The sequence below is a fragment of the Uloborus diversus genome, chromosome 10, assembly GCF_026930045.1.
Source record: "Uloborus diversus isolate 005 chromosome 10, Udiv.v.3.1, whole genome shotgun sequence".
Taxonomy (NCBI): Eukaryota; Metazoa; Arthropoda; class Arachnida; order Araneae; family Uloboridae; genus Uloborus; species Uloborus diversus.
In genome coordinates, this window is record NC_072740.1 from 137279981 (window position 1) to 137297532 (window position 17552).

The following is a 17552-nucleotide window of genomic DNA, read 5'->3' on the forward strand; positions in this document are numbered from 1 at the left end:
ATTACGCCTTAAAAATTGCTTGCTCAATAGCCCTGCTGCTATTACGCCGGGAATAGATGCCGGGAACATGAACGCCTGAGGCTATGCCGGCGCTATAGCTGGGGAGCTATTGAACCGGTTACCGGCGCAATAGCCACAGCCTTCAAACTTCATATTTGAAACCAAACTTCTCAGCTGGAAGTTCTCAAGTTTAAGAAATTCGACATAATTTATTTTTAAAGAAAAAAAATCTTGATCTTGTTTGTATTTTCACTAGGAATTATTCTTTCGTGCTTTTTGAACCATCGTTTGTATTCGCAGAATGCGAATTAACTCGGAACAGCGCGGACAAGAAAAAAGTTGAAATGGAGAATTATGAAAAGATTCGCGTAGTTGGAAGAGGAGGCTATGGGTACTTCTAATTCTGTTTCATAGTTTTAGCTTTAAACTTAATAGGTGAAGTAATCGCGCATTTCTTGAAAATTAAACTAGGTGAAAAAGAGCGATGTGAATTTTATACACTTCATAGCCCTGTTAAAAGAATTATAAATTTTGTTAACGGATGGAGGTGGAGGAAATTAATTTGTGCTTGAAAACACTTTTCGTACTTGCTAAATCTCACTAAATTAGAAATTTGAAAGCTTTTACTTTCTAGTAAGGCTGGGAAAATATCTCTCCGTACTGTACAGCTCTTTAGATTTGCAAAGCTTAAGCAGTTATCAAATAATGACAATGCACTTTTGTGTGTATTGATCCAGGTTTTTATATTAAGGTCCGCATTTTGTTAGGGGTAAAAATAAAAGAGGGGGGGGGGGGTTCTTTTGTCTACTTTTTGTGGAAAAATCCTACCCCCCTTGCGGCACCTTGGGGCACCACAATAATCCTGACAATTTCCATCTTAAATAAGGGAAATCTTATTACTAATAACATTTTTTGCTGCTGTTTCAACAGCAGGGAACTTCCTATTTTATTTTCTAGATCTCATCATTTCTGTTATATTTTAATAGTTTAACTAGAAAGAAAAATGGGTCACCACAATAATCCTGACAATTTCCATCTTAAATAAGGGAAATCTTATTACTAATAACATTTTTTGCTGCTGTTTCAACAGCAGGGAACTTCCTATTTTATTTTCTAGATCTTACCTTTTCTCTTATATTTTAATAGTTTAACTGGAAAGAAAAATCAATTTCTGTAAAACAGTAGCCATTTTCTCAATTTTAGTTCATTTAAACTCATCAGATTTATTAAGTAAAATGAAATAGGTTTTTTCTGTACTGCTCATTGGTGGAGCAGCTTTGGACAGTGCCCCCACCACTGTCTGTCCCAACCTGCCCCACTTAGTTCGTATTATCTGTCAACTTTTTTAAAAGTTAGACTTAGCAGCACAATACATTTTTTAGCCTTTAAATTATTATGAAAGGACATGTTTTTATTCAGACATGCTCTGATTGAAATTATTTCATTTCCTACTTAAAAATGTTATTGATGAAACCACCTATTAATGTAACTCCAAACCTTTCGAAATCAAGTTAATTATATCAGTCTTTTTCTGTACATGTGAGAAATTCCAAAGTACACTGAAGAAGTAGATCCTGCTGTCATCGATGATGTCCTAAAATTTCTTTTCACGAAATTAAAGCTGAAATATATGGTGGGCCATGTCTCTGAACCCTGCAAGTAGGTAACTATGATCCAGTTTTCTTTATACAGCATCAAGGAAAACTCAAAAAAAAAAAAAAAAAAAAAATTTTCCCATGATTTTTATGGAAGTGAAGACTTGGTTTAAATGTTAATTAACTATCTCTAAAATTTACTTAATTAGAAGCATTCATGTCTTTCAAACAAACATTTTCTATAGAAGTGAAACATTCATTTTTTTTTTCAAATTTGTAGTTACCGAGCTGCGGTACTCGGCCAACAATATAGGATTTAAAAATGAGGAAAAGCTGTTGAAATTGCATTTGAAATCATTGATTATAAAATGCAAAACTGGTCTTTCACTATCTTTTAATGACTTTCCTTTTCTCCCAGGACCGTGTACCTGTGCCATCGACTCTCTGACTGCAAACCGGTGGTACTGAAGGAAATCGTAGTGGACCAGATGTCTGTGGAGGAGAGACAGGTATCTATGAACGAAGCCAAGGTTCTGGCCATGTTGGACCATCCCCATATTGTCCCCTACTATGAGAGCTTTTTGGAGGACAAAATGATGAAAATTGTCATGGAATATGTGCCAGGTACCTTTTTTGTCAGTCTAAATGAAAGTGAATACATAAAAAGTAGTCGAAAACTTTGTACTGCATAGTGAATAAAATATGACAACGTATATAAAGTGCAAATTGAGAATGAAAAAAGGTTAAAAAACCAGCAAACCTCCATTTTTTCCATTCCTTTCTTCTGTTTTGCTGGTTTTTTAACCTTTTTTCATTCTCAATTTGCACTTTATATACGTTGTCATATTTTATTCACTATGCAGTACAAAGTTTTCGACTACTTTTTATGTATTCACTAGCTTCAACGGGCTTTTGGTCGTAAGTGGATTTCATTTTTTCCATTCCTTTCTTCTGTTTTGCTGGTTTTTTAACCGTTTTTCATTCTCAATTTGTACTTTATATACGTTGTCATATTTTATTCACTATGCAGTACAAAGTTTTCGACTACTTTTTATGTATTCACTAGCTTCAACGGGCTTTTGGTCGTAAGTGGATTCCATTTTTTCCATTCCTTTCTTCTGTTTTGCTGTTTTTTTAACCTTTTTTCATTCTCAATTTGTACTTTATATACGTTGTCATATTTTATTCACTATGCAGTACAAAGTTTTCGACTACTTTTTATGTATTCACTAGCTTCAACAGGCTTTTGGTCGTAAGTGGATTCCATTTTTTCCATTCCTTTCTTCTGTTTTGCTGGTTTTTTAACCTTTTTTCATTCTCAATTTGTACTTTATATACATTGTCATATTTTATTCACTAAATGAAAGTGTGTTAGAGTATTCATGTAGTGATTGATCTATCTGTATTGGCTGTCTGTTAGCTGCTAAATGGCATACCTGAAATTTGACTTCTGTACCTTTTTTTTTAAAACTGATCATTTGAAATTAACGATTTCATGTGCTTTTACAAGTTTAGAAATATCTAAAAACTATGCTCATTACTCAAATTTCAGTAAAAAAAGATTGGGCCATTCCACAGAAAACTATCATTTTGTTCTGCATGTGACGCTTCATATATGTCATTAAAAATAGTGCTTAAAAATATTAATGAACAAATTTTTTCTGCTCAACAAATTGCAAAATTGCCTATTTTAAGCAAAAAATTTCATCATTACTCTTTGAAATTTTTACTTTTTAATGAAATATATGAACTGTCATGTGCAGGACAAAAGGTTGATTTTTTTGAGGAATGACTGAATCTGTTATTTGTAGATTGTGGTTTCTAGAAATCACTGTTATGATTGTTGACATAAGTCAAGTGCTTAAAATGTTGAAAATAAATCTACTTATTTGATTCAAAAGTCTGAACTTTGTTTGGAAAGTAAAAATGTTTGTTGTAATGTACATTATTTTTAAGTTCTAATAATAGAAATTTAAATTTTTGACATATTAAATTCAAATTATATTTTCTCAATCAAGAGTGTATGTGTGTGCAGGCATGTGTGTGTTTATGTAGGCATATGTGTAGCTAACTGATTGTGTATGTTGGCATGCCTGCCTGTGTGTAGGTATGTGTAGAAATGTATGAATGTATGTAAACAAGCATGTGTGGATATAAGTATGCTTGCTTATGTATGCGTGTGGCCATGCTGGTGTATGTAAGCATGTGTGTGTAGAAATGTGTATTTGTGTGTTAAGCATGTCCTCCTTCAATGCTGGGACTTTTTACCCCTTCTTGTTGGAAGGGTAAGAAGTAATTTGCAACACGTTTAAACTTTTTTTTTTTTTTGGTGTTCAGGTTTAGTGGTTTTTTTTTTTTTTATTAGCTTTACTGTACTATACTGTTCATTCATAAAAAGTAAATAAGAGGCTTCAGTGCTTCTGCAGTGTATGCAGAATTAAAAGTTTTATTTAACTGCAAACTAATAAAAATAACAGAAAATGTGTTACAGATTTTTTTTGTGTGTGTGTGTGTTATTTTAAAATAAATCATATATAAAATTTCATATCATACTCATTGCTTTTGATGCAAATGTGCTAAAAACTTTTCAGCTGAATTGAAGTTTCATATGGCTTTTTGTTTTAAAATTATTCTTATACTGCAAATTCAAAAATTTATATCTTAGTTTTTGGCGTAGTCGCCATGTTTGGTCATTCACAAGATCAGTGGTGCCCACAGGAGGGGATTATGGCGCAAGTTGCGCCATCAAAATTTTTTGGGGGGGGGGGGATTTTTTTTCCAGAAGGTTTTTTTCATTTAGAACATGAAATTTTTGAAGTTTGGAAAGAAAAAATATTTAAACTCATTCAACAAGAAATAGAAGCATTAATAATACTTTTTCCGCGTACTTTTCTGGGCCGTCGCCGTAGCAAGCCCCCCCCCCCCCCCCCCCGGTTTTCAGAAGTGTGGCCGACAATTTCATTTTAGCGATGCAATTAACGAAGAAAAAGGAAAACTCTTCGTTGTTTAAAAAAATTAAAATAGTAATTATAAATGAACAAGTGAAATAATAGTGACAAAAAGTTTTTTTTTCTGTCAAATTTGAATACAAAATGTAATCTTAAAATAGAATTTAGGAACATCCTTGATTCTCCTTTATCAAGAGTAAGTAACGGCAGCGGAAATGTACACTTCAAACATTTTTATTAACGCAAAAAAAAAAGTATTCTTTACAGTACACTTTTCACTAGACTACACAGTGCGTATGTCTGCCAAGTCGGAAACTATGGGTTCGGCTCGAATTAAAAACATTGTGCATAGAGTAAAATTTGAATAATGGGAGGGAGGACAGGCGACCAAACTAACATGTTGCACGCCTTGTCTCTCGGCGGCCCTGGTTATACAAAACCATACTTCATGGTTCTGAAGTTAAAAAAATAATAAAATAAAAATAAAAATACATAAATAAATAGAACAGCCCATAGGATACGGGTCGCCGAAATATTCCGATACGTATATACTTTTTTTTCTGATGAAATATGTTTTCTTGAAAATCATTGCTAAGTGGAGAAAAATGTGTTGGTCGCCGAAATAAATTTGAAATAAAGAGATGGAGGGGGAAAAAAAAGTTAAATGCAAAGAGAGATTCAAAAGTATTATAATGAATACTCACGCCAAAAGTGTTTGAATGTAAAAATCGTAAGTAAATCAAAGTTTGATCAAGAGATGCAGGTGGCATATTTAAAATAAAATGAAGTGGAGTAGAGTCCTAAGGTATCGCAGAAAATAACCACATCCGTTCAAAATGTTAAAAGTCCTTTTTCTATGAGGCCGCAAATACTTGTATTGCAAGAAAACAAAAATATTGTGCAGGAAATTGAAAATTTTATTATGGAAAATCCAAGCAAATAATCGTGTTTGGCAGAGGAAAATTGAAAAAAAATATTACCACAATATGTTTATCAATCATTGAAATTTACAATGAAGATAGGAGGAACGTAGTCAAACTGAAAGGAAGAGTAGAGAACTCCAAACCCTTCTTTTTACGTCCCCAAAGCTGGCCTGGAAATGAGTTTTTAAAACTTAGGTTTTGAAAAAAATCCCGCGAAAACGTTTTCAAACCCCATCCTTTATCCTAATGTCATTAAAGATGGCATACACCTAAGTATTTAGGACTGCAATTTCGAAAAGCTGTGAGAGTGCTCCCGACGTAACCTCCGAGAAACACCCTCTCAATTAATCATTCATCATCATTCAAGGTCGAATAAATTTCGTCTTTCGGACTTTAATTTTTAAAAAACTCCCTGAGGTGTCCCGAAACTGTCGTTCTCCAAATATTACCAAAGATCCTCAAAAATTTCATTGTTAAGGCTTCAATTCAGAAAATTTTTCGGGGGAATCTCCAAAACCTTCTACTCTTCTAACAGCATTTAAAATCGTCTACGTTTGCGTTAATTGAATTTAATTTTGAAAATTTGCCATGGAAGGACTCCGAATCTCTCCACCCATTAACATTACTGAAAATCTTCTAAAACTGCAGTTTAAACAGATTGAAATTTTTTCGAGAGAATGCCCCTCCCCCCCTCCTTTTCTCTCTCTCGCCAACATCATCGAAAAATGTCTTAAATCTCCCTTTTAGAGCTTCAATTTTGAAACATTTCTGGTCTCGAGCTCCTTTAAAACTCCCCCTTCCATCGAAGGTTGGCTTAAATTACGTTTTCGGAGCTTTAATTTCAAGAAACTGGCGGAGCACTAAATTTTAACAAAAAAAAAAAAAAAAAAAAGGCTACAATCGTGTTTTTAAGGCTTCAAAATTTGAAAAAGTTTCGGGTGGGGGCGCATCTCTTTTCCCCTTAATATCACCATAGATCATCTAAAACTGCATTTTTCAAACTACAATTTTCAGATTTTTCCCGGGGGTAAAGCCCCCAGACCCCCCTTTCCGTGTCACAATCACAAATAATTCACAATTGGGAATGCGTGCTCGAATTTTGCATTTTGAGAAATTATAGAAGGATGACCTCAAATCTCTTCCACCCTTAACATCACCATAAGTCGTCTGTGTTTTTCAAATAACAATCTTGAAAATTCCCGGGGGTGAGCCCCAGACCCCCTCTTCTGAACATAATTAAATATAACGTACGATTGTGTTGAGAACTTAAATTTGGAAAAATTATCGGGAGAGGCTATCCTGGACTCCCCCCCCCCTTTCTCCCAAACTTAAAATATAGTCTAAAACTGCGTTTTTATGTCTTCAATTTCGAAATAATGCAAGAAGGTAGCCCTCCGACACTTCCTAATTCTGACTGAATATTACCCTTACCATTAAATTTATATTGCTAGTACTAAGGTCTAGTAATATGACTATCCCTGCTAAACCAGAGGCCAAATCTTCTCTCTCTCTCTGCATATTGGAACATGCGTTTGAAACAATAAATGGGCCGCCAAAAGCGTACCCCCCTAGCCAGTTTTTTTTTCTTTTTTTTGACCTAGTGACGGCCTTGGTACTCTTTCCAAAATTGGATGACCGTGTCTCTTTTTCATTGAAGGGAACATCACAGACGGCATGGAGTTTGTGTCCGTTTCAAAGCTGGATCAGATGATTTGATTTTTTTTTCAAATTTTTATAAATTTTCTGGAAGTAACACAATTCTGCATGATGAATGCATGTGTAAAAATGATGAGAGGGAGAGAGGTTAAAAATGTTTTATTGTTTGTAATAATTCTGACTAGTATGCTCTAGTCTTCCATTAATTCATTTGCGCCTCGACCATCGTTAAGAACTAGTTTTGAAGTTTGCGAATAACATATTTTTTTATCCCTCTAATTGAGAATTAATATATTTTCTTCATGAACGAGCTCAAGCTTGTGAAGAATTTTTTGTTTCACTTTACTTCCATCGTCTCTACCATTTTTAAACTGATTGTTTCAATTTATCATTAGATGATTTTTATTAAAACTTTCAGTGATGTTGGTTTTCGCTGATGGAGGTAGGACAGTCTGTTCTTAAGGTGTTTAAATTATGTTTCGTAAATCATATTTACTTTCCTCTATATCTAATATGTATAGAAGGATATTTGATTCATTAAAATTCTCGAGTTCTTATTTTCGATGTGTGCTGAATAGCTGAATCCATTTTTAGGATTTCCGAAACATATCTGTCACGGTGTGTCTGATCCATATTTTTTGGATATGCAACTTCAATTTTGGAAAACTTCCAGGAGAACGCCCCTCACTGTAGTGCCAGAATAACACCCTCTTTATCATCAAGAGTTATCTAGAACTGCGTTTGTCGAACTGCAATTTTAAAAAAATTATACTAGAAACCCTGATTCCCCCCTCTTTCCTTAACACGATCAAAGACAACCCTAGAATTGGGTTTTTGGAGTATCAATTTCAAACAATTCGCGGGGGAATGGTACCGGAATTCACCTTCCACTAACATTATCAAGATCTATCAAAACTACGTTTTTTAAGCTACAAGTTCGAAATTTTGAGTGGAGCGCCCCTCTCCCTCCCTCCTACTCTCGTCAACATTATTAAAAAATCGTGTTAAATTTCATTTTCGGGGCTTCAATTTCGAGAAATTTCCGGGAGAGCTTCCGGAAACTCGTTTTCTCAACGTCACAAAGGTCGGCTACAATTGCGATTTTAGAGCTTCAATTTCAGAAAACTGCTTTTCCCCCAACCATAGATAGCGTTTTTAAGACTTTAATTTTGAAAATTTTCCTGGGGCAAGCTCTAGGATCTCTTCTTTCCTAACATTACCACAGATAGTCTAAAACTGCGTTTTTAGAACTACAATTTCGAAAACAAAGGAAAAGCCCTCTTTCACACAACGTTAAACTATCTACAATTGCGCTTTTAAAGTTTCAGTATTGAAAAATTACCGGGAAGGGCACACCAAACCTTTTATCCCCCAAACAACACCAGAGATCGTCTAAACTGGTTTTAAAACTACAATTTCGAAAATTTTCCGAAGGAGAAACCCCCGAACCCCCTAGCTAAGTGAAAATAAAATAAGATTCATATTTTATAGATTCATAATATATACATCTAGTAATGACTCCATACGAAGCCAGAAAGTTGAATCCACTCTTCCTGTAATTGTTCATACGTTTGAAAAAAAAAAGGTGTAGCAAAATTCAGAGGTACCCATAACTTGTTTATTTAAAGTGCACGTTGTAAAATTTGAAGGCAGGTCAACAATCCAACAATATTTCAGTTCAAGTGCTATTTGTTAGCGCTACCCCCCCCCCCCCCCATGAATTTGACTGGAAATTAAACTCTAAAAAATTATATTTAACACGATTCCAAAGCGAGAAAATTTTTGGGGGGGAATTTGCGCCATTGAGCTTGGGGGGATGGGCACCCCTGCACAAGATTGAAGTACACAAGACTCTTTAAGTGCCTAGGTGTCCGAAAACAGACTTGGACATTTATGGCAAACTATTGAAAATTACGCAAATGTGCCTTGGGCTTTTTTTCCCCCGGATAACTCTTAATTATCTTTTTCATAATGCAAAATTTTATCTTCAGAATAAAATCTTATCCTTATTGCTTTAGATATTAATGTTTAGTTGTTCCAGGAGTATTTGAGACTGTTTGGCTGGATCCATTTTTGTGATAAATTAAATAATTTTGTAAAAAATAAATTAATTTTGGGGGGAAAATGTGTGAAATATCTAATATTCCCCCCCCCCCCCCCCAAAAAAAAGGTTATTTTTCTCAAAACAAAATTTTTAAGTTTCGGAGATGGTACAAACTGCATCATTGAAACTTTTAGTTAGTTGTTTTTCCTATTTTCTGTTGAGAATATCATTCTTGATGGTTTTCAGAGTGTTTTTTTTTGGGGGGGGGGGGGGGCTGATTGCTCTCTGGGAGATAGGAACCCCTGATGCATCAATATCACTCTATCATTCTAAATTATGTTAAATTACACTAGAAATGTTATATGTATAGTATTTTAAATAGTTGAAACTAAAAACTAAAATTCAGGCAAGGGTTAAGCATTTAACTTTGTAACCCAGGTTTCACTTACTCACCGAATTTTGTTCAAAACTTAAACATTTTGAGATTTTAGTAAAAATGAAAAGGTATTTTATTTGTTTACCTCTTAACAAAGCATACTAAACATCAAAAATTTGAAAAAAAAAAAAAAACAATTCCCATAGTGGATGCAAAGAGACCGCAATCCTCAAAGTCACGGCATCAAAAGTATAAAAGCTACTTGTAAAATGAATTCACAGTGTCTGCGCACCTGGAAAGTCAGGGAAAGTCATTGATTTTGACTATGATCAAAAATAGTCATGGAAAGTCATGATTTTCAGCAAAAAATGCTCAAAAGGCATGGAAACTGAACACTGGTCATAGATTTTGAGATCAAGAACATGCATAATTATCAAATTGTAGAGATTAGGTATAAAATTTACTCATCTTAGCTGTTGTTTACACGTACGCATCAATCTCAATTTTTCACGCATTCGAAATCCGATTGCATCTGCTTCTATAACATTCGCTCGTTTTTCTTTACTATGTGATTTTACCATTTGGACATTTATAGTTATGTGTTTAGCATTATTATAACCCTCCTTATATGTATAATCGTGTAGTTGAGTACCTGTAGATTTCTAATTTTTTTACTCTAATATAGACTTGAAATGTTTAAATTATTTGCATCCGTGTTGATTCAAGAGACTCATAAAATTTATTGTAAATTTTGAGCAGTGCCTTTAGTTAAAGAAGATTTTAGAAAATAAAATTGTTCGTAAGAATTTATTAAGGATGTTTGAGACATCGATAAAATACAGAAATGAGGGAATTTTCCGGGGTAAAATTTTTCAGAAGTCCGAAAATGTTGTAAAAATCACAAATACAGGATTTTTTAAAACTTGCATAACCTATTCTAAAACTTTGTCATTGATATATCTGGTAATGTTTGGTATGTTAATTAGATATTTTATTTTTTTCTGATTATTTATTTTATTTTTTGTAAACTTAATTTTGGTAATTACTAAATTATAGCTAGTCACAGATATTTTATAAAACTACATGCTTTAAAAAACTAGTATGTTGTGGCCATCATGAAACTTTCTTCTATATTTTTCTTTTTTTTCTTTCTAATCCCTCCCCATGCTTCACGAGGAAGCAATATTCCCAATGAAAACAAAATTACACATGCAAAAACTTGACGACCATCCCAATGTCTGAATTATTGCAAAAGCAAAGCAAAGAGCGAAAATTGAAAGTTATTTTAAAAGCCTTGCTTGAATTAATTACAAATATTTTATTTGTTACCAAACATAAGTTGGCAACAGTTAAAAATTTTAAATCATTGAGATAATATTTCCGTTAAAATCACGGGAAATACGCAGACGACAATCTATTACGATTTATCTTTCTTATTGTTGCATTAATAAAGCTATTTTTATTCAAAAAAACAAATCAATACTTCTTGGAGCGATTGGCGTCAAAATTGAACCAAAGCCTGTTTACATATGGATTCACATATATTCCAAATTTCAACCAGAACGTAGCATTACTTCTTGAGATAGGGCACTCACAATGGAAAAAAAGAACGGGCGATTGCGCTACCCCCCTTTTTAGCTGTTGACACCAAAATAAAATCAGCTCTTATACCCACTAAGGGGTACTTGTCAAAAAATTTTTGTTTGATTCCGTTCGTTATTTCTTGAGATACAACAGTCACAATTGACGACAAAAAACGTTCTATACTTCAACCCCCGTTTGAGCTATTGACACCCAAATTGAATCAGCACCTGCTCCTGTTAAGGGCAACATGTGGACCAAATTTTGTTTGATTCCGCCAGTTACTTCCTGAGGAATAGCAATCACGCGTAACTCAAAACCATTGCTCCACCCCCCTTGGAGGAATTCGCGCCAAACACCAATGGGCACAAGTTCACATAGGGGCACATATGTGTACCAAATTTCGTTCGATTTCATGCGGTAGTTTTTGCTGTAGAGCGGCCACAAAAAACTGGTCACACACAGACTTGACACACACACACATACATACACACACACAGACAGACAGACATTTTCCAAAAATAGTCAAAATGGACTCAGCACACCTCAAAACGTTCGAATCGGTCAAAATTCGAAATTCGAAAATTTGCACGAATCCAATACTTTCTTCTATATATTAGATATAGAAGAAAGTAAAAAAGAAAAAAAATTTTAGATTCATTATTTGTTTGTAAAAAAAATATTCACTTAAAAAATTCCAAAAAAAAGGACATAAAAATCAAGATTAAATGTTTCACTGTTCACCTGTAATTTTACATCATCATTGCTTCATGATCATGTTTGAAGCTTGTTCTGTTATGAAAAATCATTTTGCACGAAAAACTTTTTTAGTATTTTTTGTGATCGAAAAATTGTTGTGTCTTTTATCAGAATTTTTGGAGGAAAAATAATAAATTTGTTTACATGTAAATTCTTACCAATACAAAAAATTTGCATTATATATTGGAAGCCAAAAACATTTTTCAAAAATTTTAGATTTATAAATGTATATCTTTGGTAGCGGAATAATTTAGTTAAAACTCTGATTATATTATGTGTATTACTAGTCTTTGATCCATAGTTTGCTTTTTAGTTATAATAGTAGCCGAGCTGATAACATTTCACTTTAATTTGGATTTTTAGCAACACATGTCGAAAGCATGGATCAGAAGGTTGCAATTTAATTTTTACAAAACACTACTTTAGATATTCTTGTGAAAAACCATTGTCTTTTTCTACAAAAATTGCATCCAGCAAGTCATGGAAAGTTACGAGCAGAAGTCATGGAAAGTTACGAGCAGAAGTCATGGAAAGTCGTGGATTTCAATGTTGATGTGTGTTAGAAGATGTGTGTGAACATGTAGGTGGACATGTAGGTGTGTATGCATGTGTGTGTTCGTTTATGTAGGCATGTGTGTGCAGGCATATGTGTGCAGGCATATGTGTGTAGGCAGTTTTGGAGTATGCTGTTCAGTTTTGGTCTCCTTATCTTAAGAAAGATATTAATGTATTGGAAAGGGTTCAAAGGCATGCTACAAGGCTAATAAATGGACTTTCTCATTTAGGATACGATTCCAGGCTTAGAATGCTAAAAATGTACAGTCTTGAGCAAAGAAGAGACCGAATTGACATGATTCAGTTGTTTAAATTTATTAAAATGAAAGATGTTACGGGGATAAACTTTAGCACTGAAAACAGGACAAGGGGGTCATTGTTTTAAGCTATTTAAATCTCAGGCTAACATGGATATTTGTAAAAATTATTATTTTAGGAGGGTAGTGGAACCTTGGAACAGCTTACCAGAAGAGGTGGTAATGAGTAAGGGAGTAGATAGTTTTAAGAGGGCCATTGATCTTCACTGGGGATTGTAAATTGACTAGAAACCAGCCTAGCTGGGCCCAGAGCCTGTTGCTGGTCATCACTTTTGTATTTGTATTTGTTTGTATGTGTGTAGGGCATAGATGCCCCTGCTCAGGAGTGGTCCTGCTCGTTGAGGGCCAGGTCCAAAAATCTTAAGTTTTTGGACCTGAATGAAAGCAACTGATTTGTAACCATATTGGCAAAAATTTATCTTCCTAATGTTAAAACACTGAACTATACTTATTCTTGTTATCATTGTATTGTGAAAAACCAGAGCAATATCAACCTGGTTCAAGTGAGCTTAATAAGCAATTTGTGATAGCTAAGGGGAAAAAAAAAAAAAAAAAAAAAACTGAATAGCATTAAGCTAAAAAATAAATCTAACAAAAATAATCATTCTAATTTAAAAATAATTTTTTTTTTTTTTGAGATATTGTCTTTTACAAAGAGTGCATTTTTCAGATCTCAGATTTTGTGCTGTACATGGGAAACTCAAATTATGAATTTTATCCTTTTTGGGGTGGACTCTCCTCCACAAGCACTATTTATTCCCTCCAATTTTTAACTCTTAACCCCGGAATTATTGGGGTTATAGGTTTGACACGTGTCTTTGTGTATCTGTCTGTGGCTTGGTAGCTTTGAAATATATTTTGATAATTCTTTTTTTTTTGTTTGATAGGAGAGTTGATTAATAGTGTTGTTAGCAGAGTCTTGTTTTTTCAAGACTTTAATTACCAAAAGCATTGGTGAAACTCCATGAAAATTAGTGTTATTTCTTAATTTTGGCTGTGAAAACTTACTTGCAAATAAAAGTATTAGTACCAATTTTCTACATCTGATGTAATTTGTTAGGAAATTCTGAATTATATAGAACTTAAGTTATAACCCGTTTCAGTAGATTGTAAATATAATCTAAGCCTTTATTGATATATTTGGTAACAATGTCATAGTTGGCTAACAAGGAAAGAAAACTCAATGATTTAAAATGTTTTTGTGTTGCTAGTTTCTTTTCGTTAAAAAAGTAATAATAATAAAAAATCTTGCAATTGATTTAGTATAAAAGAGGGTTTTAAAATTATTTTCAATTTTCCCTCTTGATTCTGCTTTTGCAAATAGCAAATTTTTTATGTGTGGTTCTTTCTTTCCTTTTCCATGTATCTCAGGACATGGGTAGAACTTTTTTTAATGTATTTTAATTTTTTCTCTGTTCTGACACGTGAAGTTCATCTTAATAAGAGGTCAGCAGTCAGATTCGAGGATTTTTTAATTTAATATTAGTTCCTGTACACTAAAATCATTTATAAGTATTTTATCAAAAAGGGAATCCGAAGTACGGTGGGAATCTTGCCATTCCACCCTGAGCTTTAAGCCCTGATGTATCAGTTTCAAGTCAGAAAACTCACCCCTGTTAACATTTATTTTATATTCTTGAAAAAAAAATGTACCATACATTTATTCATTACTTTAAAAAATGTAATTTTCTACTGATCTGATATAATTAATATTTATACATTTTTGCAATAAGTAAATGAATCAATAGTTTTAGTGTGTTTTATTTCTCATACATCTCATTTTTTCTTAAAATTTAGGTGGCACATTGTTTGAATATTTGCGTCAACGAAATGGCGAGCTGCTTGTTGAAAAGGTTAGTTTGTCTATTGCATAATTTTCATGCAAACTCTTTTGCTGTAAAAAGTATACATTTGTTGATTGAGTATGTTTTCAGTCTTTATTACTATGCAAAGTAAAGCTACAGTTCTCCCTTGATTACTTTAATACTCAAGAGGCTCAATGTCAAAAATTATAAAATCTTTCTTCTTCAAGATTTTTTTTTCTCCACACCTATTCTATAAAATCATATTACTCTCCATATAAAGTCATTTATAGCTTCATAGCAAAAGTAAGTAGAAATTAAAAAAAAAAAAAAAACATACAAACATAGTAAATAAATAGGAGCGCTTATTTATTTACTTTTCAACTCGTTTTTCCACACTAGAGCCAATCTACAGACTGAAGCCTGTGGATTGCTAAGGATTAGTTGAGTTAGCAAACTCTAAGCTACTGAATATTTTAATAATGGTTTTTAATAGTAAAATAGTTTCTTCTGAGATTTATTTAATAAAATGTTTTCTCAAAAGTGTGAAATACTATTTTTAGTCATCTGTTTCAAGATGAATAGAAAGGCATACGCTTTAGTCAACCTAATGATTCATTAAATTATTAATGGTAGACATTGGCGTCGTCAGATGAAATGTATTGTGGGGGGGGGGACCACTTTTCTGCCCTAGAGATTTTTCGAAATTATAGTTCTATAAACGCAGCTTCAGGCAATTTTTGGTGATGTTTGGGAGAAGAGATTCAAGGGCCCTCTCCAGAATTTTTTCAAAATCGAAGTTTTAAAAATACAATTCTAGGCCATGTTTGGGAACAAACAATTTTTTGAAATTGAAGCTCCGAAAATGTTGAGATTAGATGACTGTCAATGGTGTTGGGATAAAGAGTTTAAAGGCTTCATTCCCAAATTTTTTTCCAAAGTGGAGGACCAAAGTTGGTTCACAACGTTTTAGGCCCTCTTTGGTGCTATTAGTGGGTTGGAGGGAAGGTTCAGGGGATCTCTGGGAACATTTTCACAGTTGAAGCCCTGAAAACGAAAGTTAAGATGATCTTTGATAATGGGGAGTAGGTGTTTGTCCAGGATTACGGTGAGCGTGCTCTCCTGGAAGTTTTTTGACATTGAAATTCTAAATACATAATTGTAGGCTATTGTTGCTGACGTTAGGGAAAGGAATGGGATTTGGATACTCTCCCTTGCCTCCAAAATCTAAGATTCAGAAACAATTTTTAAGCTACGTCCGATGAAGTAAACTGGAGGGATAAGGCTTGAGGAGAGTCTTTTTTCTTTTTGTCAAACCATTTGACTGCTTTGGTTTTCTATACAGAAATTTTCAATTTCTAACTGGATAGTTTATTTGTTTGAAATATGTGTGCAGCTTCAGTAAAAACATTTTTAATATTTTGGACTACAGTTATCCCTCGCTACTTCACGCTTCGACTTTGGTGGCTTCACTACATTGCGGTTTTTCTAGTTTTTTCAAATATAGTAATTAGCCTTTTTTATGCGCTCGTGTAAACTTTTTTCTACAAAAGAATAACAAAGTATATGTCTTTTAAGTAAGGTCTGAGAGGCTAGTTGTACTAGTTGTGGGAGTGGAGGTATAAAATCGCCGAAGAAAGTGTAGGGAATCGCTATCTCAATTTAACCGTGAAGCACTAACTGGAAAATTTAAATCGCTATATTATCACTAGGGGATAAATACGTCTGTAAATGGTGTTCAACAATGTACTAGCTTTTTAAACTGTATACGTAAATATAAAGGAAGAACGGGGCTCCTACAGTCACTAACGATTCATCATCGAACAAGTTGAGGTTTTTCATAGACTAGTAGTAGTGTGTAAGAACAGTGTGTGTGTAGTTTATTTCCCAATAACTAACAATGTGTGTCTAACATATCTAATTTTCTCATATTTTGTGCAATATATTAAGTAATACAAATGTAATGATGACTAAGGGTGCTGTTTTATGTCTAGGGGACTCTAACTATGATAAAAACCTATTTAAATTGCCGTAAGTAAGTTTTATGTGCTCTAATTAGGAAAATATATACAAAATCCTACTTCGCGGAAATTCAGTTATTGCGGTAAAGTCTGGAACATATTAACCGCAATAAACGAGGGTTAACTGCAGTGCAATAATTTACGCTGATACTTGAGGTCTAGTTTTTCCATTTATTTTAAATACTACTGCGTTGCTCGGTTTTGCACAATATTAGCTCACAAATAAAAGTTATGTCAAGTGACGCATGTTCAACAATCTGGCTTGAACCAAAAAATCTAAACCTTCCCGACAGATTGCGAAAAAATAACCAAAAAGGAATAAATTTTAAATCCCCCTCGAAACAAAAACCAGAATTTTATTTGTTCATATGCGAGAAAAAAGGGCAACAGATCTTTCTTCTCAATGGTTTTCTTCATGCTACAAATTTAAATAAAAGCCTTTTTTCAACAATTGATTTCTAATTGAAGGCTTTCTTACAGTTTAGCATGAAATTAGAAAGAGTTATAATTCACACTCTAATTTTCTTGGATCATTGAACAAATTTTATCTGATGCAAAAAAATCAGAGGCTTTCTATTTTTGTGCTAAATTTTGCAAGCATTTTATCGCCCTCATATTATAGAAAAATGCCGTTTTCAGGTCCTTAAATTAAAATTTGAACAGTTCGCTATAATTCAACTTTTTTGTCTATTTAAAACGCATTTCGGTCGCCCAAGTAAGGTTATTGAATAATACAGAATCTCAATGTTCCTATTATATTTTAAGATTGCATTTATAAAAATTAAAACAATACTTTTTTTGTTTCCCTTTTATTGTATTTGCTCGTTTATCTCATTTACTTGTTCAGTTTTAAGACTGCAGGTATATCTTTTATTTTTATCATTAAAATGAAATTAGAGGCCCAACTTCTAAAAAAAGGGAGAGGGCTTCATATGAGTTATAAGAGGTGGCTTTCTTCTGCTGTTGCAGGAGTTT

At 33.4% G+C, this 17552-nt stretch overlaps 1 protein-coding gene across 3 annotated transcripts in view; it reads left to right on the forward strand.

The window, feature by feature from the left end:
- Positions 1 to 190: 190 nt before the first annotated feature.
- The window catches only part of LOC129231520 (serine/threonine-protein kinase Nek8-like), a 72055-nt gene continuing 54693 nt past the window's right edge, over positions 191 to 17552 (forward strand). The window contains exons 1-3 of one of the 3 annotated variants that reach the window (XM_054865859.1): positions 191 to 391; positions 2014 to 2219; positions 14552 to 14607. In XM_054865859.1, coding sequence (XP_054721834.1) covers positions 345 to 391; positions 2014 to 2219; positions 14552 to 14607 — 309 coding nt within the window. In that variant the 5' untranslated portion in view covers positions 191 to 344. The remainder of the gene's footprint in view (positions 392 to 2013; positions 2220 to 14551; positions 14608 to 17552) is intronic. The other 2 variants (XM_054865857.1, XM_054865858.1) reach the window with 2 other exon arrangements.